At 39.2% G+C, this 24,740-nt stretch overlaps 1 protein-coding gene across 2 annotated transcripts; it reads right to left on the bottom strand.

The window, feature by feature from the left end:
* Window positions 1–18,109: 18,109 nt before the first annotated feature.
* Window positions 18,110–24,686, bottom strand: thap1 (THAP domain containing, apoptosis associated protein 1). Of its 2 annotated transcripts, none has more exons than XM_086052968.1 (3): window positions 24,433–24,686; window positions 23,563–23,764; window positions 18,110–19,109 (listed from the first exon to the last, which is right to left on the bottom strand). In XM_086052968.1, the coding sequence occupies exons 1-3, from the start codon at window positions 24,501–24,503 to the stop codon at window positions 18,711–18,713; spliced, it is 672 nt and encodes a 223-aa protein (XP_085909094.1). In that variant the 5' UTR covers window positions 24,504–24,686; the 3' UTR covers window positions 18,110–18,710. The 2 variants fall into 2 exon arrangements, with proteins under 2 accessions (XP_085909094.1, XP_085909095.1); XM_086052969.1 differs by having other exon boundaries at window positions 23,572–23,764; window positions 24,433–24,679.
* Between the last annotated feature and the right edge of the window lie 54 nt (window positions 24,687–24,740).

The raw sequence follows: 24,740 nt of genomic DNA, 5'->3' as shown, positions 1-24,740 counted from the left end.
CTCCTTTGAGGCTTTTTCATTGGGCTTTCATAAATATTAAACATACATTTCTGCAGATATAAACAGCTTTGTTGTGTGTTAAATTAGAGAAGCTCTTTGTTCCACCTAAATCCGATCAGGAAAATATAGCAGTTATTCTGACACAGAAAAAAAAGATTCATTTTCAGATTGAATGTTCAGGCTGCTAACTTTTCATATCGCCGCTGTCCTGTGAAAAACACTTATGTTCCATTTTTGAAACATTTTTAATTTTCACGTTAATGCGATGTCTGTAACGCGGAATCACCATTCACATGAAAATAAGGAAATTGAAAAAAATTGACATAAGTGTTTTTCACAGGACAGCAACGATATGTTCAATCAAAACAAGACAAAATAACGCATTTGTCCTGTTATTTTTTGTGTAATTGACTAATTTGCCAGTATGTATGCTTTGGTTCTTTACAATGTAACATTGACCAAATGACAATGCAGATCAGAGTCACTGGTTAGCTTTCCAGATCTCAGTAACCCTCTTTGGTACTCCGGTTGACCTTTATATTTATTGGTCAAATGATGCCTGTCGTTGCAAGCACAAGATGCTTTATGCCCATTATACTGTTGACATACAACATGATTTGATCGCTGTACAGTGCCGTGAAAAAGTATTTGACCCAGGCTTCTCAAATTTTACTGTCCAAGATGATCAAACAAATGACTATAAAACAAAGATAATAAAAATAAGCATAAAATGACATTTCCCCCCAAAAAATATTTATCAAAGGAGAAGGAAAAAATATTCATAGCTACTTGGCCGTGTGAAAAAGTAATTGGCTACCTTGGTAACTGTGGCTAATTCATTTTCACTGACCACAACCAAGCTTGAGAACCTCTGTGCAGTCTGTGCAGTCAAAATGACTTAAATATAACCCGTCTTACAAAATGAAGTCAGACAAAAGATCTCAAAAAGTTGCAACAAACTGCCAGGATCCAAAGAAATTCAAGAACAACCATTCCTAAAGTTTGAAGTGTTCAGTCAACCACGGTAAGAGCTATTATCCACAAATGCTGAAAACATGGAACAGTGGTGAACTTTCCTTGGATTGAACATCCGAGAGAAATTATCCCAAAAGCACAGCAACACCTCATCCAGGAAGTCATGTATGAACTCAGATTGAAAGCTAAAGAACTGCAGGCCTCCCTTGCCTCACTTAAGGTGAGTGTTCATGGATTAATAAGGAAAAGACGGGGCGAAAATGGCCTCCATGGCAGAGTTCCAAGGCAAAAACCACCGCTGACCAAAAAAAAAAAAAAAAAAAAAAAGGCTCATCTTACTATTGCATTAAAAAAAACATCTGAGTGATTCCCAAGACTTTTAGGGAGAATGTTTTACGGATTAACAAGCCGAAAATTGAACTTTCCGGGATGTGTGTCTCGTTAAATCTTGCGTAAATGTAACATAACATTTCAGGAAAAAGTACATCATACCAACAATTAAATATGGTAGTTGCAGTGATGCTCTGGGCCTGCTTTGCTTATTCAGGACCTGGAATACTTGCTGTGATTGGTGGAATCATGAATTTGACTATTTTCCAGAAAATCCTGAGGGAGAATGTTCGACCATCAGTTCATTACCACAAGCTGAAGTTCACTCGTGTTCTGCAGCTGGACAACGATTCAAAACACAACAGCAAGTCAAATTCTGTATGGCTTTTAAAACATGAAAATAAAAAGTGAATGCTCTTGAGTGGTTTAGTCAAATTCTGGTCTTGAATCTGATGGGATTACTGTGGCATGACCCTAAAATTCTTGATCAAAAACTTTTCAGTGTTGCTGAATTAAAACAATTCTGCAAGGAAGACTGGACCAAAATATCACCACATGTGGAATGGGAATTTGAGAAGGGGTCAAATATTTTTCAGCATTGCATTATTTTTGAACCAGTAAGGATTCAATAATTAATCTGATTTAATTTAAACCATTAGGAGATTCCAGGCTTCCAAAATGTGTCTTTAAATAAACAACTTTAGAAATATCTAGCGGTCGACCTCAGATTGATTGTCTTTTCCTCAATTATTGTATTAGAAATCACCCCCTGTTGATTTGTTTTCTTCCTGAAGGCACTGGGAGCAGATCAGACTTTAATCAGCATGGATGTTTTAAAGAATCACTCTCAGAAACGCTCCAACATCCTCCTGTTCGGCGTTACAGAGCCGTGAGTCACTCCAGTGAAGGAACCCAGTGAGGGATGAAAGCGGTATTAGTGCCGGTTAATTCGTCCTGACAGTTGGAAATGTTAAATCCTGCAGGGGGCTCAGCTTAGCTCGTTCACTCCCTGCCTAAGTAGGTTAAATACAAACCAGTGTGATCAATCTGTAGACACTAACTAAATCCAAACAGCGCTGCCAAACACCAGCTGCATGTTCTTGGGAGGAGGCAACAGAAGAAAGTTAAACGTGTCAAAGCACCAAGAATACTTTCGAGGGCCTTGGAGCATTTAACCCACCAACTATTGCAGAGAATAGACAGCTGTAGGGGAATGGGGATGAAGCAGGACAACTGACTACTGGGATTGTCTTAACAATACACTGTACACACTGTCACTTTATCAGTACTCAGAGTGCAACATGGGTCAAAGTGGTGTTTTTTTTCCTCCATTTTAATGAATTTAGTTGTTTGAGTTGACAAAACTATTCGTCGATTTTCCCACAGCATGAACACATAATTCTGCCTTCATATGGTTGTATATTGGAATGCACAGGAAAATGTAGATAAATGGTAGACAAATGTGCATTTCTAGTTGAATAAGTCATTATCTTCATTCTTAAATGGGAAGTCAAACCCAAAATTTTTGTTGCAATAATATGTTCTACACAGCCCCACAAGCTTAAACTTGATATTCTGATTACAGTTGCATTTGTGGAATATGAGTTAAGCAGCAAAATCGACCTGTTTTTATTGATCTCAGGGGACGGCCATTTTGCCACTTGCTCTCAATTGAAAATGGTATCACAGTTGCCCAAGGCTCGGGTAACGACCAATCACGGCCCTGTTTCAGAAAACAGGTGAGCTGTGATTGGTCATTACCTGAGCCCTGAGCAACTGTGATGTCATTTTCAGTCGGCAGAAGTGACAAAATGGCCGCCCCTTGAGATGGCTAAAAACGGGTTGATTTTGCTTCTTAACTCATTTTATATTAATCAGAATGCCGTGATTAGACTAGTGGGGCTGCATACAATATATTATTGTAAGGCAGTTTTTTGGATTGACTCCCAACATTTCCTTCACAAGATTATCCATCCATCCATTATCGATACCGCTTATCCTCACAAGGGTCGCGGGGCGTGCTGGAGCTTATCCCAGCTGTCTTCGGGCAATAGGCGGGGGACACCCTGAATTGGTTGCCAGCCAATCGCAGGGCACACAGAGACAAACATCCACACTCACAATCACACCTAGGGGCAATTTAGAGAGTCTAATCAATTTACCATGCATGCAGAGGTCGTGGTATAGATAATGGATGGATGGAAGACTACTGATGTACAGTGTTGATTTCTTGGAGGACATGATACCTGCTCCCACTACAAAAACAACCAAGAGCTGGGTAAATAACCATTATGGTACTGTGCTTGGTTGGCCAGCAAATTCACCAGATGTGAACCCAGTAAAGAATCAATGCATTGCAGAGAGACGAGATGAGAGACACCAGACCCAGACAAGCGAAGCAACATTGAACCAATTCGGCCCAAATGTAAGTATGACGGCGGTACCATGCTTAAAGTGGAAGTCAACCCAAACATATTTTTTTCCAGAATATGTACTATGCGGGCCCACTATTTGAAACAAGGCATTCTGATTCATATTGCTTTTGTGAAATATGAGTTCAGCAGCTAAATGTGCACGCTTTTCGCCATCTCAGGGGGGTGGCCATTTTGTCTCTTCTGTTGACTGAAAATGACATCACAACCGCTCCGGGCTCAGGTAACGACCAATCCCAGCTCACCTGTTTTTTGAAGCTGAACCATGATTGGTTGTTATCCGAGCCCTGCGCAGCTGTGATGTCATTTTCAGTCGACAGACGTGACAAAATGGCCGCTCCCTGAGATAGCTAAAAATGGGTGGATTTCTCATATTCCACAAGCGCAATATTAATCAGAATGCTGACTAGTGGGCCTGCATAGAATATATTCTGGAAAAAAATATGTTTGGTGTGACTTCCCTTTAAACTCATAAAACCTGACGGTTGCACGTTTGAGCTCCAGTTCCACTGTGACACTGACAAAGTATCATTGAGTAAGTCAGTTGCAAACGATGTTGTCATAAATGTAAGAATGATCTGTTAATTTCCTTCCACATCAACATTTACCATGGTGACAGAGCTCTCAGTAAGTTGAAGTTAATCAAACGAAAAACACTTTGGATTGGACCAAACACTGTCAATGACAAAAAAAAAAAAAAAAAAAAAGTTCTTGTACGTTCCACCAGACATGCAGTCACTATGGGTGGAGTGAATTGTGCTTGAGCTCAATGTCAATTAAACACTTTAAGTAATTTTTGTCCCTACTAATTATGTGAGTTAGGAAAACAGAATCATTTTTTGGGCAATCTCTCATTAAAGTTTGTAAGTTAAGTTATACAGTACGATCAAAAGACGAATGACAGAATGATTGAAAAGAAACAAAGGCCAGTTAAACACGACACTACCCTTCACTTACGTAGCACAACCAGAGTGCAGAAGTAAGCGTTAAAGAGTCTGTTATTTATTTGCGCTATTCAGTGATGTCAGTTTGGGTTGGCTTAAGCTTCATTTTGGAAACAACTCATGATGTTGGTCTTGCGACCTGCTCAACTTGGACTGCGAGCATGGTCAGATATTCGGACGCAGCCACGGTGGAAGAAAACCCCTGCAGCTGCTCTGCTGCATGAAATTACAGAGAAAAGCACGACGAGGAAATTTATGCTGCTGCCTCTTTGCGTTCACGCTGTGCGAGAGCAAGCTGAGCGGAAACTGATCACATCTGATCAGAGTCATGTTCAGGATGAGGCCAGCGGTGCATGACTGTGTGTGCGTGGTGCGTGCGTGTGTGTGTGTGTGCTGTGGCCCATTCATAGAGCCATGAACTAATTTTATCCAGTCGTGGTCGCAGCTCATTTTTGAATAATGTCTGACGTGTTTTATCATCAAAATCTACAACAGCTTTTCAGTTTTGAATATTGTTCTCTCAGTTCATGTCATATTTAAGCAAAGAGTGTCTTTCCTTTTTCATGAACGTGAACAACTATCCTGATCATTCTCCATACTTACAGTATTACTATGTATTTTACTGTGCGGCTTTAGTTGATATGCAGTCCTATACAATGACTTCTGTGCATTTGTATTTCCTTTTTAGAGTTTCTTGTTCCGGTTATGCCATTTCATTTAATAAGAGAAGATCACACCGTGACAAAGAGATCAAATGTCATCATATGTCTGTTTGGACTGCTGGGCAGCAATTACTCAGTCCAGGCAGAAAATGGTATTTAGCAAAAACCATCAGGCTAAATGCCCAAAACTACTGGCTGCTCACACTGATGGAGACATATTAAGGAACTCAAGTGAACCAGAGCGGAGAAATGTTGAGCCTGTGGTTCTCGTTGTTTTTCTTGTCGTTGTTATAATAATAATAATAATAATAATAATAATAATAATAATAATAATGATAATAATAATGATAATAATAATAATAATAATAATAATAATAATAATAATTTTAATAATTAATTTTGCGTTTGTGGAATATAAGTTAAGCGGCAAAATGCACTCGTTTTTGGCCATCTCTGGGGGCAGCCATTTTGTCTTCTGTCGACTGAAAATTACATCACAGCTGCTCACAACGACCAATCGCGGCTGGCCTGTTTTCTGAATTTGAGCCGTGATTGGTCGTTGTGAGCAGTTGTGATGTCATTTTCAGTCGACAAGACAAAACGGCCGCAGAGATGGCTAAAAACGAGTGGATTAACACCATTTATCAGAATGCCCTGTTTCAACTAGCGGTCTTGCATAAAACATATTCTTGAATAAAAATGTTTGCGTTGACTTCCGCTTTAAGTAATTAGCATGATAAATGATTATGCTATTATTATTTAATTTCATTGGCGTCCTTTAACATTACTCTTCACAAGAGATCCCTGGTGCTACCAGTACCTTGAGGACACTCAACAGCTCCACAATGGAAGGTCATTTACTTTTGTAAAAACAACATACGTTAAAAAGATATGCCGTATACTTATGTAATGCACTTTTGGGCATCCCATGCATTCAGGGTAAACTGGTCGAGCTGTATTGTGGTACAGCTACTGAAGATTTTTTTGTCAGGCATTCCCACTTGGCTCATCTCCCCAGACAGTTTTAATTTGTTACATACGCACTCATTCTGTGGGGTCAAGCAGGGTTGGACCTGAAGGGATATGAAAGCTACAGTTGACCTCTAAGTCGCCACGTGGCCTCTTCTGCAAGTGTTAAAAAATACAGTAACTCCTGGCTGGTTGTTGACGTTTTCCGAATCAGGTTGGATGGAATCATCCCAATCATCGCAGACAAATGTAGTTTTAAGTCTATGGAGTTTGTATTTTAGTCTCTCAATTTAATGTGACAAATTCCAAATGACAGACTGACTGACATCCATGTGTGTGTGTGATTTGTTCCACTGTCTGTACCTTCAGATTATTATTAGCCAGAAGGCTTACACAAACACAAACACATGTGCATGCACACACAAGCACATGAATAATTCATGAACTTGGTAGGTACAAATTTACATTAATCCTGATATTAGGAGACAAACAGAGAGCGGTAAATACGGTAAATACGCGCTGTATGTTAGACTTCACTTTTGGGGTTTGTCAGTGTTTTGCCAATGCCATTTCTTGTCAAATGATTACAAAAGTACTGTACTTTGGGTTCCATTTCATTTCATTTAATTTTTGTGGGTTTGAAATTACAGTACGGATTCAAATTGAAAATTCCACCATTGCGCAAATGAAGTTCAAAACACTTCAGTTAATTGGAGCGTGACCAAACAGTCTGATGGTCCACAGAGTAAACACAAAATGGTGATCCTTGCTGATAGGGTCTCACTCAATTATTGCTTTTTTAGCAGATGGAGATACAAAAATCTCTTTTGTGTAGGCTTTTTTGTGGTTCTAGTAATGTCTTCATGAGAATGTACTCATCGTTATTTAATGGTGGTTTTAAAAGCAACAGGAAATGCTTGAAAAGACTAAACAATTTATCCCGTATGAAAAATTAGAAAAAATCAGTCCCAGAGTAAAATTGGCGCCATCATGTAACCTTAATTAAATGTGCAGGCAAAGGAAAACTTCTACCATTTTTTGACTGTCATACAAGTATGAAAAGAACTACGTATGTATAATGAAGCTATAAAATGAACCCTTTGAGAACGCATGAAACATTGCTTTACTGAAGGCACCTGACTTTACAGGTTCCTTTTTAACATTCTTACATCAATCACGAGTAAAAAAACAATTCCCATAAATGCAATAATAACCTGTAGCTGTGTCACCCAGATTAACTGTGATAATGTAAAGTAAATTTTGCCATATTATACTGAGCAGCAAGGACGAGTGAACAACTTTTGACTGTTTCTTGCCTGGTTTCATGGATATCATCATATGTCCTATTTATCATCATTGGTATTTGATTATAGTGACAACATACCAATGCCCGTTGAGCTGAGATCCATGAGCTGTAAATGGGCTGTCACTTATGTAGCACTTTTCTACCTTGGGTAATCAAAGCGCTTCACATGACGCAGCATCAGGAGCAACTGGGGGTACAGTATTTTGCTCAAGGATACTTTGACATGATCACACTGGCCGGGGATCGAACCCACAACTTGTGGGTTGGGAGACGACCACTCTACTACTGAGCCATGCCGCCCCAATGTGCTGAAGTCACAAACCTACAGTATATTGATGTCACGTGCAGTGGATATAAAAAGTCTACACACCCCTGTCAATTCATCTAGAAACTTTTTCAACTGTTAATGTTACCTATATCTTGTACAAATCCTGTAATACATCAAAGGGGGAAGTGAGGGAGGAAGTAAAAACAACTGAGAAAATGTGTACAAGTGCATACCCTCCTTTTACTGCACCGTGGTTTAATATGGGAAATTAGAATCTCCCAAAAACATGTGGGAAAATGTTTTATGGGCCGATGAAACAAAGGATGAACTTTGTTAGAATTTTGGGCCATAATTACAAAATGTATGTTTGACGCAAACAACACTGCTCATCACCAAAAGAACACCATACGTACAAACAAGGTGGAAGGAATTATGAACAGTTCGAAATAGCAGTCAGGGCTAACCTTCAGGCTTCAAACTGAAAGTGAAACAAACAAAAAAAAAGTTAGGAAAGACCTAGTGTAATTTTTGAATTTTATTTGGTGTTAATCAGAGACACATTAAATATTGGCAGGGGATTGTGGATAAACAGAGTTGAATGGCTAAAGAGATTTTGTAGTCAATTATAATCAAAGTCAAGTTGAGGTTGACTAATTCATGATTTTATTGTTATTTTTTCAGCACAGTACAGCCCTGCCACTTTTTTTGGTGTGCCACAGATCGATTTCAGATAAGGACATATTTTGAAAGTCCAGCATAGAAACAAATGATTAAAATGCCAATTAATGTCTTGCTGAATGCAGTTGCTGTAATTAGTGTGAGCCCCGTGCATATTTTTCTCTTCACCAAGGTGGCCGGTCTCATTGTATGTTCAATGGCATAGCCAGGCTCCAAAACAATTAAGCATTTCTAGTGCTTTGATTGTATTTGAGGATAGACATGCATATTTTGCAAGTGAACAAGTTACCAGTCTCAGTTCTGATCAATATTTTCACACGTTGGAGCACAGTACAGTGCAGCCGTATGCCAGACTGTTATGTCAAAGTTGGGTAAACAAGTGTGGTGAATTGAAGAAAACTTTAATTGAGTCGAGCAGGTTATAGGTCACATCAATGGTGGAGAAAGTTTTACAAGACTTATCTAGGTCTTATTTTTATATCACAAAAACCACACATCATTGTGTAGAGTGTTTGTGTTCACTGTATGACGTAACACACGATGGCGTTTCAGGCTTTTGAGCAATTTGGGGGCAAATTTTTCCAGAAACTGTTGTTTGATTAACAAATTAAATAAAAAAAATAAAACCATTCGGATGTTCTTACACAAAAGGGTATGCTTAGAGCTGATTGATGGACAAACAGGAAGTAAGAACATACAAACAAGGGAAACTATTCAAATATTTAATAACAAAACATAAGGTTAAACACAACTGTCACATCGTCTTTAACTAACAGTAGCAAAGTAAACAAACTCGCCTCTAAAGGAAGTGAATATTTTAATCAATGTATGTCCGAAGGGAGCTAATATTTTAACTAACCTACAAATTGACATTCGTGATGCACACTGTTTGTTTGGTGGCTTGTTCGACAAGTAAAGGTGTTTAAACAGGAAGAGTTTCATTGTTTATGTTCGACGTGACCGGCACTTGAGCTGCGAAGCTTTATAACGGTTAGTCCTTTCATATATTTTGAAAAATTATATTGTCCTATTCTGGGGTTGAAACATTTTAGAGACTTGGAGAAAAAAAAAACATCTGTTATAAAGTGTTTAAAGATCATTTTTAAATATCTCTTCCATCTAACATTGACAACAATTATCTCAAAATGGAGGCAATGCGCATTCGTATTCATTCATGATGCAAACATGACAGTCCGGTCTAATACATGCATACAGCAAATGAGTAAACATTGTCCATCCACACAACTTAAACATCGGTCTATTATTATTTTCCACATCTCTCTGTCGATGCACACACGCATCACTAGAAAATTGGAAAACCATATCAACATTAATCTTTCATTTCAAATTCAGTCGTAATGGCACATGCCGTGCCATTTAAATCTCAATATTATAAACATTGTCTGTCTATTCACATAACAACGTAATGCGAAAATCAATCTTTTCAATTCACAAGCACACAGAACGTCAACATCTGCCTGTTGGTTCAAATTCACACACTGAATGCCCATTTACATAAAATACAAATTCATACATAATGCACTAATATGTATGAATATAATAGTTAAATATTTAAATCCACAATAACAAGTAGATCAATACCACCATCTCATATCTTAGGACACTATTAAGCAATTCATGTTATTTAGTAACATGCTCAGTAAGCATGATCCTCTGCGACCGTATGTCAAAGTCAGACCGCCTGCTTTCTTACAAGCTTTCAGGACAGGAAAGGAAGGAATTAAAGTGTCAGACATGACTCAAAGCAACAACACACACCTCAGCTGTGTAAATGCTGAAAAACCACGTTGTTATGGTTACAGCGTGTCACAGTGACGCTCTTTAACCCCAGAGGAGTGATGTCACATGGCCTCCACCCTGTTTGCGTCAGGGTGATGTCAACAGTTAGAAATTTGTTTACGGAGCTCATGAAGAACTCAAAAGTCATCTGGTTTATCCACACTGAATAATGTTTATTGTTCACTCCCGGTTAGTTTTTGAGATTTCTCAAGACAAAGGTTTGCACAAATTCCAAACATATGAACGCTGTGAGCCCAGTGAGCTCAATCCTTATTTACTGTTTCAGACTTCTCTTCAACGTCAAGAACCAAGGATGCATTTAAAAAAAAAAAAAAACTCTCATAGGTAGATATTGTGTGTTCTAAAAAAATTATGTATTTTTAATTGAAAAAAGATTACAATTAATTTCATGCAATTTTAAGGAAAATGCTACATTGGGATATGTCTTTCTTTAAAATGATCTGTCTTTTGTTGAATAGATTTTTTTTGCATCAAAGGTACTAGTGGTATCGGTTACTTGGTACTGGTGAGTACTCAAGGGTTGAGTACTCGTACTGGAATCTGTCTGGAAAAAAAAATGTGGTATTGAACATTCCAAGTGTAAACAGTGCCAAATCAGCTCACTTGTGTATTATTTCCAACACTTGAAATGTAGACTGGACGTTTGTCAGCAACAAAAAAATAGTTAGTAATATAATGGGTTTAAAAAATGGCCAATTTCCCTGTTGCACATGAATGAATAGAAAGAACCCTGCATATGCATGTGGCTGAAGTTTTGTGGACTGTTACACATACATGTGAGTCATGTAACTTACTGAGCAGAACTTGTGGTGTATTGATATTTTTCTTTATTTCCTTCCTCTGAATGCAATTTGTAAGGGTGATACTTCTTTTGAACTAACAGTCAGAAAATGCCAAAGACTAAGCTAAACACCGCTATGCTTGCTGAATTCAAGTTGGTATGATATTCTGCCGTTATGTTTCATGATTTTTTGGGGTGGGTGGGGGGATGTGGGGGTCATACTGTATATTTACAACTGGAGTTTGTAATTTAAAAAAAAACAACTTTTTGTTATATTTGTTAAAACTGTCAGCGTGACTTGACGGTAGTAATGAGGAAAATGATCTGTGAAAAAAATAAGTACACTTTGGCCCCATCTTGTACTTTGTACTTCGCTTATGATTTTTACGAAACCACATGCCTGAGGAAAAACAACCAATCAGAGACTGAATCATAGCTTGTGTACTCAAACCCCCGTAGACTTGCACTGACCTTTGATCTTGGGCATCAGGAGCTTTGCTGAAACTATGATGGGATATCCACCTCTGGAAAGAAAATATGCCTATCCTTCATTTGCCAGCAACAGAGGGCAATAAGCAACAAAATAAATAATTGGACAGATCTCAAGGCGAAACACGAATGAATGTAGTGTCTTGAAGAGGTGGGGCGCATCAGCCAGCTGGCAGGATTTAGAAACAACGTAGGACTAACAGGTAAGTTTAAAACAGATTTGTGAGTTTTCATTGATTGCCCTCCCCCCCAAAAAAATCTAACTTCAAAACAATAACATTTAACAGAAGTTTTAAGACGTAAACTCACCCTTTCAATAGTAACATTTATGTTTTTCAAAGTGAAGTGTTTAAAGGGGAAATCAACCCGCGCAGGATGAAGGCCCACGTTCGGAGGAGCCGTGTAAAACAGGTATTACACCTGTGGAACGCCTTTGTATACTGTGACATTTGTGGTGTGCCTTTAAAGCGGAAGTCAACCATAACATATTTTTTTCAAGGATATGTTCCCAGCAGGCCCACCCATTGAAACACGGCATTTTGATTAATATTGCGTTTGTGGAATATGAGTTAAGCAGCAACATCCACCTGTTTTTAGCCATCTCAGGGGGCGGCCATTTTGTCACTTCTGTTGACTGAAAATGACATCACAACTGCTGTCAAGTAACGACCAATCACGGCTGACCTGTTTTCTGAAGCTCAGCCGTGATTGGTCATTACCTGAGGCCAAAAACGGGTAGATTTTGCTTCTTAACTCATATTTCATATGAACCAGAATCCCTTGTTTCAACTAGCTTGTTTGCATAGAACATATTCTTGAAAAAAATATGTTTGGGTTGACTACCACTTTAATGTATACATTTTGAAAATCAATCATGCATGAACCATATTCACGCTCCGGTTTTGTGCAACTTTTAAGTCAAAATTTGTACGATCTGCAGGGCATTTCTGAGATTCCACTGTAATGTTATTCAAGCTTAATCTCGCCTAAAATGCTGTATTTGGGCAAATCTTTTTTTCCAAATGATACTGAGACTGGTCGCAGCGCCAAAAGATCATAGCAGTCATTCATCATCATAGCAGAATTGTAAGAAGCCCAGCAAAATGGTTTAGACAATTTAGTCAGTGAGAAAACAGCCAGTACATTGGGTTGACTACTATTGACATAACATTTTTGCTAGCAGTTAATACACAGTGTTGAGAAAATGAGCAGTTTCCACATGAATTGCTATTTAGTGCACATGAATGATGCATCTGAAGAACTTAATTCACAAATCATTACACATTAGCATTGTCAAACTGTATTCCCATACCAGGAATTGAGTTGTTTGCAAGGATCAGGACTGTATTATGCATACAGATTAATTAGGTATAATGAATTAAGGACATAAGTTTCAAACATGATAAGAAGAAACCAATACAGAAAAATGTAAAGCTTCAAAATGAGGTCCTTTTTGGATGAGGATACATAAATTAGTGCATGTGTACTGCGCACACATAGATTGCTCAGCAGCACCTCGACAGTAACCTTTAGTGCCTCATTTGCCCTCTGAACTCTTTTTTTCTGCCTGAGGTTTGAACCAACATCTCAAGCTCAAGTGCGCTTCCTCCCCCTTCTTTTCTTCCCCACTCTCTTTGTGCCCCCCGCCCCAGCCCCCTCAGGCATTTTGCTGCTGTTTCTGTGGATGTAGACGATTATTGGCAGAGAGATCAGACGGTGTTATAGATCTGATAAACGCTGCCAGGCAGATTTTAGATAATGGCTGCATTTTTATTTATATACATCGTTATTTGTTTGCTAACCTCCACTTACTAGCAATCCTTGGCTCTGTGCTCCAGGCTGAATACTCGGAGTCCAAAGTGAAGAGAATGAAAAGTGAAGCTGTGTGGTTTCTATCTGGGTCAGAGGATGAACAGATTCATCAGCATCCGATTTACATCAGCGGAGTCTGAATAGAAGAAAAGATGTGATAAAGGAAAGGATATTATGCGTAATGTGTGAACAGTGCTTTCCACTTTAAATGCACATCAGCGGTGTTAAGTGGCTTGTCAAAAACTGATGCTATGATATTATTTAAACAGTCGTTATGACTTGCATTAAAAAGCAAATACAGTTATTCATTTACTGTACTGAATAAGGAGTGAACGCACAGAATATGCAACGGAATCCTTGCGTTCTAAATATTGTTATATGATCTTATTGATAAGACACAATCTGTGAGTACACTCACTGGCCCAAGAACTATGTGCACCAACACAATCTAACAATAATAATAAGAGTAATAATAAGAGTAATAATAATAATAATAATAATAATAATAATAATAATAATAATAATAATAATAGAGAGGCTCACTAACTGCCATTTATCAGGCACCTTTCATAAAACTCAAGAATGCTATACAAAAGTAGTGAAGGGAAAATGAAGGGGATAATTGTAGATTATAAATCATGGAATCATATTACAGTAAGTCACTATAAAGCAAATAACTTTGGAAAAAGCTCAAATTATTTCAAATATTGTATTTGTAAGAAAACGTCGACATTTGGAATTCAAATATTTCTCTCAGTAAAAAAAAAATATATATATGGCATATGAATAAATATAAGCCGAAAGGAAATTCAAAAAAAAATTCAATTTTTGTGCATTGAAATTAAATGTCATTCATTAATGTCAATCGCATAGATTTTAAGTGTATTTCAGTCTACAGTGCAATAATGAATTCACTTTTTTCTTCCATATTAAAAATGACGCCATGGTTTTCAGGGGTGAGCCAGAGCGGAGAGGCTGGGAGCATCGCGTCTACCAGGTGTTGTCTCATCCGAGCAGTCGGCTTGCAGCCTGCAGTTACAACACAATAACCTTGATGCTACACCGTTGGGGTGGTGGAGTCAGGGGAGGGCAGGCGAATCAACGTATTGTGTTTTGACTAGACCAGTTCACCTGGATCAGATTCATCCCATGAAAGGTCAGTTCACCTCAGGGGAGGTCACAGAGGAGGTGAAGTTTGCCATCTAAACTGCAGTTCAACTGAAAAAACACCAGAGCGGAACATCTCACTTGAGGCTCTGGATATCATTACATCACAAAAGCAAAAACATCAGAAAAATGATGTCTAATGTACAGTAACTAACTTCTCCTGTTAAATGTCCATATTGATGAAATTGTTTTTGTCCTGGGTGTACCTGCCTCACGTCCAAATTCAGCTGGGATAGGCTTCAGGGCTACACACGCCTGAGTTGTGTGTGGGCAGCGTGGGATTGGTTCCCGCTCAGTGACTGTGTCTGTCCCGTGACTGGCTGGCGACCAGTTCAGGGTGTAGTTTGCCTTTCGCCCATTGTCAGCTGGGATAGGCTCCAGCACCTCCCCGCGACCCCGTACAGGATAAGCGGTTTGGAAGATGACACATGACACATGACCTTGTGACACGGAATAATGTGTAAAAATAAAATAAAAATAAAATTAGATAAACTTCTTAACAGTAATTTTCTGGATCACTGATTCATTCACAGAACATTAATGTCGGGTCAGGTGTGCTGCCAGAAATGATGTCTCTTGGTCAGAAGAGTAAGATGTACTAAAAATAGTAATATACATTATATCCTCATCTAACACTTCCAGCGACAGGCAGAAACAATTCATGGCAGAAGGTACAATAAACATGAGTGTCCACCGGTTGCCATTCATACATTAGAACAAGTCACATTTCCAAATCATCTTTATTGTGCTCAACTAAACTCTCAGATTTCACACTCAGTGGAAATTTGTGAGTAAATTATGACAAGATCATTATTTCAGGGTATGTATGATTTTGTGACATTTTTATTCTGTCCTGTGCTGAAGATTTTTCAAATGTAAAATAATGTGCATTGGCTTCATAAAGGTTGGGAAACGCTAATTCACATCATTCCATGACTCACTTTTTGTACTTTAGTGCACAACAACCAGCAGCTGAAGTGAAAGGCAGTACAGTATAGGGTCCTAGCATACCTGCGAATATCATGCAGGCCATTTCCAGAGGTGGGCATTCCATCCCAGCGACAGACGGCCATTTTGGGGACAGGGGATGAGAATTTTTTTTTTTTTTTAAAGCTAGTGGTAGTTTGTCGAAGTTGGTAGTCGGAAATGCCTGTCGGAAGCCTGTTTAAAATGATAGGCAGACCGGCCTACGGGCGATTAGTATTTGGACAAAATGGCGGATAGACAGACAGCGGAAGGCTAAACCGACTGAAGGCGGAAAGCGATAAACGGACTGCGAATTTTTAGTAAAATGCCCAGCTCTGGTAGAGTGCTCTGTTTTATGTGCGTTCCCTGCAGTAACATTGTAAGATAGAGGCAGGCCCCAACCACAAATGGTATCACTTTTTTGGGATACAAAACAACAGTTATTAAGATCGAGAGTGGATTTAGTCGTTTGGGTGGGAATCACTCTCGTTAATATTCTATTCAGTTGTAACAATGGTGGGAGAGGCACTTGAAGGCTAAACTTGCTGTTTGTTTTTTGTTAGAGGCTAAACTATTGAGTCTCTTTGGAAGGTTGGTTTCACCAACAGTATTTCCCAGATTGGATAGCATGAGACGTGAAACGTCTTCTAACGGTTCCGTCGTGTTTAATTCAGTGCCCGCAGAATGAGCCCTACCATCCACCCCACAACAAATACAACATAATTTGGTTTGACATATATTCTGTGTTAGGCCGTACCTCTCAATTCTAACAAAATTCATTTAGTGCCTGAGCGTTTTCCACGCGCTCTAGTAACCCAAGATCAGTGGCAAGACAGAATTTTCTCACCTAGTCAGCAACGCCACCTACTGTCCAAGTGTTTCATTGCAATTGAAGCCATTTTTGTTTCCCCAAAAAATTTCCAGCTCAAGAGAGGAACATGATGTAATGGATGAAGTAAATGAAATAATATCAAACCAACACATTTTCTGAAGTTCTGGCCCTTGTCACCAAATACAGCATTACGTTCCAGAAAGAGTGGGAATGTGATGTTGCTTATTCATGTGTATGACTATCACAAAAAACAAACTATTTTTTCCTTTGCTCCTTAGAATTTGCTACTTTGCTATATAGCCTATTTGCTTTCAGTTCTCTGACACAGATTGACTGAATGCGTATTCTTGACATTAAACTTTGTTTTTGTCATATTTGTTTCAAATGTTTGATGCAAAACTCAATTTTCTCATATAGGCTACTAGGGAAAACAAAGTGCTAATTCTGATAATATACCCACTCGAACGAGATCCAACACTGACAAACAGAATGATGCCAAATTCCGTCAGAATGGGATTCATTTGTTTAGTATATTACAATGCTGTATAACTGCACTGTACAGTATATTGTATTTTTATTTATCCCTTTTTAAGTTTTCTGTTATCTTGGTGCAGTGATAGGTTGAGGGGTGAGTGAGGGCTGCTCAGTCCCACAGTGTTAAAGGCAAGTCAACCCCAAATTTTTCAGAACAATAATATGTTCTTTGCAGCCCCACTCAACACGGTATTCTGATTGATAGCCTACTGTGTTTGTGGAATATGAGCTAAGTAGTAAAATCCACCCATTTCTGTCCATTTTAGGAGGCAGCCACTTTGTCACTTGCTGTCGATTGAAAATGACATCACAGTTGCTCAGTGCTCATAACAACCAATCACGGCTCAGTGTCAGAAAACAGGAGAGCCCTGAGATGTCATTTTCAGTCAAAGGCAGTGACAAAATGGCCACCCCGAGATGGCTAGGAATGGGTGGATTTTGCTGCTTAACTCGTATTCCACAAATGCAATATTAATCAACTGCTGTTTATGTTTATGTTAAGGTGCATATATTCATGAATCCTTCACTTGTACCAAAACATGCAAGAGCCCATTATTCACATACACACTACACTTGCATTTCCAGAAAATTCTACGTGAATTATAGGTAAGTTAAACGCATGGCTTAGTTTTAGATGGGATAGTTGAAGTTGGAGTGTGAGATGCAGGAAAATATCCAAGGTGGTTTGATTTAGTTTCTCATCAGTCATTCACACCCTGATGCCATGGCAAATGTTTAAAAATTCCACTGGGCAATGAAGGTAGTGCCAGCCCATCACGTTTGCCTATTCTGTCCCCCAGCCTTGTCTCACAGTCAGGAGCATCCCAGTTTGTTCTCAGTGACCCGAAAGAAGCGTGGCTGCCGGGAACTAACTGCAAAACATGGCCTTACCTGATATGACACCAGTGATGTCAATTACTGCCAGCTGAGACTTTCCCCAATTCCCAATTCAGTTACAACCTGTTAAAGACACCTTTCAGCCTCCAGTCCAATCCTCCAAATAAGGCAAATCAAATTGCAATGGATCAATTACATATATCTTCCATATGCCTGTGCGAGACATGCAAACAAGTATTCTTTGAAAATGCTGAAGCAGGAAAGTTCACTATTCATGGCTAAAAAGTAAGAAAAACTGGGAAATGCTCAATTCTTTTTAAATTTATTTTAGTTACATTTTTCTAAATAGTTCTTAGGAGTATTAACCTATTTTCTTTCATATAAATACAAAATTCTCAAAAACAAAGTAAACAAAGGTAGCACCAAAATCCACACGATAATTTTAAGGGTAAAAGCTCATCACATTAGCAGGCACCGAGTTGTGCAATTGGAGGCTTCTCATAAGTATGTTGGGTACAAACATGGCAATGATGACAGAAAGGCCAGGGGTAGGGGACGCCTGACTGTCCAGTGTTCCAACAGACCATAAAACCCAATAGTGAATGCCATGGCATTTGACAACCTTTACACATTTTACATGAGCAAATTAAGCTGATTTTAACTAACCACCAAACTTTTCTGTATGTGCAAAACTGCTGGTTGCCAAGCAATGCCACTTTGACATTAACGGTCACTCAGGAGCAGGTTTTGGAAAAAAACTGAATCATGTTTTGACACTGACCCACTCCATTTATGTTCCATGTTCTTTTGGCTGACAGCATGGAGCCTCACTGCTTTGAGCAACAGCGCCACCAAGTGTTCAAAATCAGCAGTATATTTGAGTCATTAGTCACTCATTTTAATCCTGTTACTCGATGCCTTTGAGCGTGTGGTAGATATGTTTTGGTAAAATGACATAGCCCTCGCTGAAAGCGTTCGGTGTGTCGTGCGTCGTCCTGCTGGTCTTGCAAGAGACCCTCAAGCTTTTGAGTTGCCTTTCCTGACGGCGACATTTTTGCTGTGTTGTTTTCAGCTTCTTCCTCAGCAGCTCCAGCTGCTCCTCCAGCTGCTGGATGCGCTTCTTCTGCCGCGCAGAGTCTTCCGCTGTGTAGTTATGGTCGCACGAGACCATCACTGTGTCACTGGGGATGTCAGGTGGACTCCTTACAGGCTCACACTCCACCTCCTCCATGACAGTGTCAGAGGTCAGAGGAAAGGAGAGGGGGAAGTGGATCTCGGAGGTGAAGGGATCCTCCAGACACTCAGACTGTCAGATATAAAAAAAAGAAAATCTGACTCATGTGGCCATCATAAGCTGACACAGTTGTTGTTGCACTCTCTCCGCTTTCCACATTAAAATAATTCCATACTGCCGAAATTGTCATAGTTACACAATGGTAGCTTCACGTTAGCTTCCTGCGGCAAACTACCACAATGTTTACTTCCGCTGTTTGCCTGCGTTGCGTAGTAAAAAACATATATATATATATTTTTTCATTTGGCAATATCAACCCCCCTCCGCCATTATGATCAACTGAAAATGACATACCGTATTTTCCGGACTATAGGTCACGTTTTTTTTTTTTTTTTCATAGTTTGGCCGGGCGTGCGACTTATACTCTGGAGCGATTTATGTGTGAAATTATTAACACATTATTACGGTCATGGCTTGTTAGTGCTGACTTATATTTATGATGTTTTGCCTCCCTCATCATTTCACGTTTTTGTAACCCACTTAAAGAAACATAAGATGCATCCTGAAAGCTATTAAAATGCATGAATAATTTAAACGGTTAAAGTTGAATGTTTTGTTCAATAAGTAATTAAAATGGTATGATAAAAAGACAATTTGACTGTTAAGGCCTTGCTAGTCAAGGAAGCCAGCTTATCCAAACAGCTAAACATTCACAAACAAACCCCACAGACTCCAGGTGTGCAGCGAAGTTGCCTGTTTATATTTTGAAACTGCACAAGAAACAGAAAATACTATCAATCTATGCATTACATACACATGTATTTTCATAGACATGAAAAAGATGAGCCTTTGCTAACGATTAGCGATTAGTATGTTCTGTCAACAACCTACAATCATCCACAATTCAGATCGTATATAAATGTCATTACACACAATTGTCCAAGTTAGTTTCAGACAACGATTAAACAACGTGTGGATGACAGGGCAAACCGCATGCTAATATCTGCCGTTTGCAAGAACGTGTAGACAAGGCGTATGACTTTTCTGTGTTTTTGATGGGATGCACTTTGCGACATTGCCACTTCATGCAACGGCAATTCATAAGTTGAATCGCCGCAAAAACAGGAGTACAGGGGTACAGGAGATATGTCGGCGATATGTAACTACATATAAACTCCAGCTAGAGCGAATGTTGCAAGAGGTGGAACCAAAGTGGCCAGGTTCAATACGTTGCACCTGATGCAACATTTGAGAACGAAACATGTGAACAAGCACCAAGAGTTTGTGGCTGCGGCGGCAGCGAGCATTAACAAGGGGAATTGACCGCAACAACAAACCCTGCTCAGTTTACATTGAATGCAGCGCCTTGAATCTTGCTCACTCACGACACTGGTGTGTGGTGACTGTTCAGTATTAGCCGTCGCTATTGGCCCAGAGCGGACGCTCTTAACCAATGGCGGGGCTGCTTTTTCATGTTGAGAGAAAAAAAAAAACAGTGAGGTACAGGAGAAATAATGCCGGTGGCGATATGGAACTACTGTACACAACTCCAGCGAGTACAACAGCTAAGTGCAAAATTAGCAGTGCGAAAGTTGCAAGAGGTGAAACTAAAGTGGCCAGGTTCAATACGTCAAACCTGATAAAACATTTGAGGACGAAACATGTGAACAAGCAGCATGAACAAGGGGAATGGACCGCAACAACAAACCCTGCTCAATTTTGGATTTTTCTACTGCTTGTTTTTGGTTTTGAAAGTGGATTTGGCAGCGGAAGTTGTTGCGATTGGTCACTAATACAGTACTCAAAACAAACTTTTATAATAATGTCCTATAGCTTTTGTAATTAATCCGACACAATCTCTCTCAAAGATACCTCGTGTGTATTATTTCTTATTTTTTCCTGTTTCACAAAGGTTTTTAAGTCTGACCAAGCCATGACAGCAATGGTTTTACATCCAAGTGAGTATGCAAGTCTTTAGAATTACAAGTAAAAAAATGCTCATATGTATATTTTTTTTTCTTCCAAAAGTATGGTATCGGTACAGTATCGGCATCGGATGATATCGCACAGCTGGGTATTGGAATCGGTATCGGGGCCAAAAGATGGCATCGGAACAACACTAGTTGTTACTAAGCCCAATCCTGACCTGCACCTGATGTAACGGAAAAGGAACAGAGACGGAGTGTGGTGGTGTGGGTAGGGTTGCCAACTTTCTTACTCCTAAATAGGGCTGCCATGATTAGTCGACTAATCACGACGACGTCGACGATCAAAATCGTCGACAATTAATTTTAATCGTTGACGTGTCGTTTATTTATACATTTATTTATTTGGCACATTGTTTTTCTTTCGAGACTGCTGCGTTTCGCTCTTCTCCCGCTGGCTGATTTCCTATCTGCAACGCACATGCGTAGTGGTGGTAATCCGAGTGATGTTAACAGAAGCATTGTGGGTAAAGTAGTGTAAGCCTTACACTGTAAGGGCTAATTTGTGTTGGCAACAGAGTCCGAAAGTTACGGCGCATTTCACCAAATATAATCAATACAATGCAAACCTGCCTTTCATGGCAGCACGATGGGGATGCCCAATCATTTAAAAAAAGGAAGCAAGTTATGGCTTATGCCTGATTTCATATCTGACATAGGCACAGTTGTGTCTAGAAGCTAGTTGCAGTTAGCATACACATGTTACCATGTATTTGATGTAACGCTCCTATTTGGTGCGCTAACACGTTGTAGCATCTTCTATGGAATAAACAGCCATTATTCAGTAAACTCGCGTTGATTAACAACCAAAACTGTGTGTGTTCATGCCCGTGGTGGACATCGAAGCAGGAAGCACGCGCTTGCTCCCTCTCTCTCTCTCTCACTCGCGAACGGAGTGATGCGTTCATGAACTGGGAAATATCAGCACTCAACACAAAAACATACCTGCCACTCATCGGCCTCACATAATAACATCCATAATTAAGGTTGTTATAATATACTATGTTGTAGTGCAAAAAAAAAAAAGGTCTTCCTTATTTTGTTACAGGTGCATACCACATTTTGATTGTGTAGATCAATTTACAACTTTTAAATTATGCATACTAGTGAAAAAAAACTTTTTGATAAAGTTTAAATTAACACAAAATTAAAAACCAATACAAGTGTTTATTTTAGTTTTCTTTAGCAGAGAGCATTTGCCCAATTTACTCCTCTGATTTCACTGCCTTCCGTAAAAAAAAAAAAAGGCTTGGTTCCCAAGCGTGAAAAATGTATACAAGTACTTCTTTTTGTATTCATAGACAATTTCACTAAATTAGTGCAACTCTGCATAGTGTATAGTTTTGTTTCAATTTTAAAACGCACTAAAGAATTATAGCTAAAAATTTGAAGGCCAGTGTATTGCCATCAATTCAAGTCGCTCCTTTATTTATAAACATGTCAGGAATGATGGCTTAAGTTGCAAAGTTTAATACAAGTTGAATATACTATCATCTTGTTTTCAGGATTAGTTTGTACATAAAGAATTTAAGATGTAAGCTAATGATGCTTATTATAATAGCAGCAGCTTGCTGCTGCAATTTGCCGCGATTTATATATTATCAGATTAGTCGACTAATCGCGACTACTATTAGTGATTAGCCGACTAGAAAAATAATCGTTTGTGGCAGCAGTACTCCTAAATAAGGGACAGGTGCACGGAGTACACGGTGGTGTGAGCATGGTGTATGAATTTGGGATTTTTTTTCTAATTTTCATGTTAATGCTGAAACCACATTCACGTAAAAATAAGAAAAAATGAAAAAAAAACGGACAGTGTTTTTCACAGGACAGCGACAATATGTCACTTCATATGAAACCTCATATGAAACAATTCATCAAAAAACGGGTGTAAGAAATATGAAATGTAAAGAGGAGTGTGACTCACCAAACTTATTTTTTCTATGGATATTTCTGGCTACTTTTGACTGACTCAAGCAGTCTTCTGTCATTTTGCGCAGCCAGAGAGAAGTCCTTACATGACAGGTGGAGTGATTGCCGCTTGTTCTGAGATTGACGCTTTATCTGATCTAGGATCTGTCATGTGTAGTACCGAGAGTCTCCATTATGAGCGCTGTAATGTGCTATCGCTCTTTAAGAACCAGCAATGTATGTTCGAGCAAATATACAAGTAAAAAACATTGAGCTGCCAACCCGTCTGTGTCCGTCGTTAAAGACAATCGATCGCCATCCAAAGCTTTACTAAAAGCATCTTATATTACAGGATCGGTAGATTGCAGTTTTCTGTATTTGCAAGAGTTGATATCAATATACGGGACAAACCAAATTAGCCCAAAATACGGGACGTCCCGGCTAATACGGGACAGTTGGCAACCCTACGTGTGGGGCTGTGCGGGGCTAATGGAAAAGTGGCAAATGAGTACTTTTTGTATGTAAATACTGGAAAAACAAAAGGGTTTTCATGATACCCTAATCTACCGAGACGCACCTGTAGAGAGAAAGATAGACGTAGAGAGAAACACACTTGGAATTCTTCTGACCTGCTTTACCTTGATGTCGGGGTTAAAGTCAAAAAGCGAAGGCACGGCATTCTCCTTCAGCACGCGGTTGTTGCACTCTCTCTTGAAGCATTCTTTAGTGAAGTGCTGTGAACAAATATTACTGTACTTGGTTGGCTTGAAATTGTTCCTCCTCATTGCTGCCACCCATTTACCAGAGATGTCTGGACGTGCTAGGGGAAACCTGAACGAACCATGACAAAAGTGTATGAGATACATTCATACATGTATGATCTACCATCTTTACAAAATGTTAGCATAACTAGTTTTGTTTGACACGTTCAGAGATTTATCAATGCAATTTAAATCAGGGCAGATCTTAACAGCATAATGTTAAAAGGTGTTGATAATATTTCGGCTCCCTTACATGAGTAAAAATACAATTAGCAAATGTACATGTTCTGTTTGACATTGCTTGACCCAGTGGTGACGTAAAGCTTTACTAACAACAACTTAAAATATCGTGTCTTCACTCACGAAAGATTTGTAACTCTAACTGTACTTGACTTGGAGCTTACAGCTCATTGGCCAAACCACAACTGCGAACAAACTCCCAAGTGTACCGATTCTCCATATATATGTGTTCATCCATGTTCTCTCTTTGCCAGCCAATTATCACTAAGACAATGACGGCATACTAAGTCGAACAACAAAATACGGATAAGTTACCAAAACGACTTATTCGTTTACAGCCACGTGAGAAACATGTCCATGGCGTTAAATAAAAGTAATCACGTGTATTGTCGAGGAAATGCTGACCGTCATTATATCCAGTGTTTAGTTCACAGGGCTTTCCCATCATGTCTGAACAGCTAATGCTAATAATGATCAACACAGTTACAGTGAACTCACTTGTGGAAGGAGATGTCTTTATCTTTGTGATAACGGTTTTTACAGCCGTAAGCCGAGCAAGTCTGAACCATCGCTGCTGTCTCGGCAACTGTGGCACTCGGACTTCGTGTCCACTGTCCACGATTCACAAAATCGCGCTACAGTGCCAGCTTTTTCTGAGCTTCAGTGCCACTAACAATGATGGCGGCCGGAGAGTGATTACGTTTTAGTCACGTGAAAACCTTTTAGGAGCCGATTGGCTAATACGTGATATTCTGACATCCAATGAATTGCCATTAAACTCGGTGCCATACAGGCACCAGTAGGTA

Source organism: Filicampus tigris, chromosome 15 (genome assembly GCF_054856515.1).
Source record: "Filicampus tigris isolate MCC_2025a chromosome 15, RoL_Ftig_1.0, whole genome shotgun sequence".
Taxonomy (NCBI): Eukaryota; Metazoa; Chordata; class Actinopteri; order Syngnathiformes; family Syngnathidae; genus Filicampus; species Filicampus tigris.
The sequence above is the reverse complement of the archived record's forward strand: the minus strand, read 5'-3'. Positions and strand labels throughout refer to the sequence as shown.

Bases quoted from the DNA above. Each gene is read 5' to 3' on its own strand.
- thap1 (XM_086052968.1), bottom strand. From the start codon at position 24,503: ATGGTTCAGACTTGCTCGGCTTACGGCTGTAAAAACCGTTATCACAAA. The intron at 23,765-24,432 runs GTGAGTTCACTG...TGGTTCGTTCAG, and splicing joins AAAGACATCTCCTTCCACAA to GTTTCCCCTAGCACGTCCAG. The intron at 19,110-23,562 runs GTCAGAAGAATT...TATATCTGACAG, and splicing joins CCGACATCAAGGTAAAGCAG to TCTGAGTGTCTGGAGGATCC.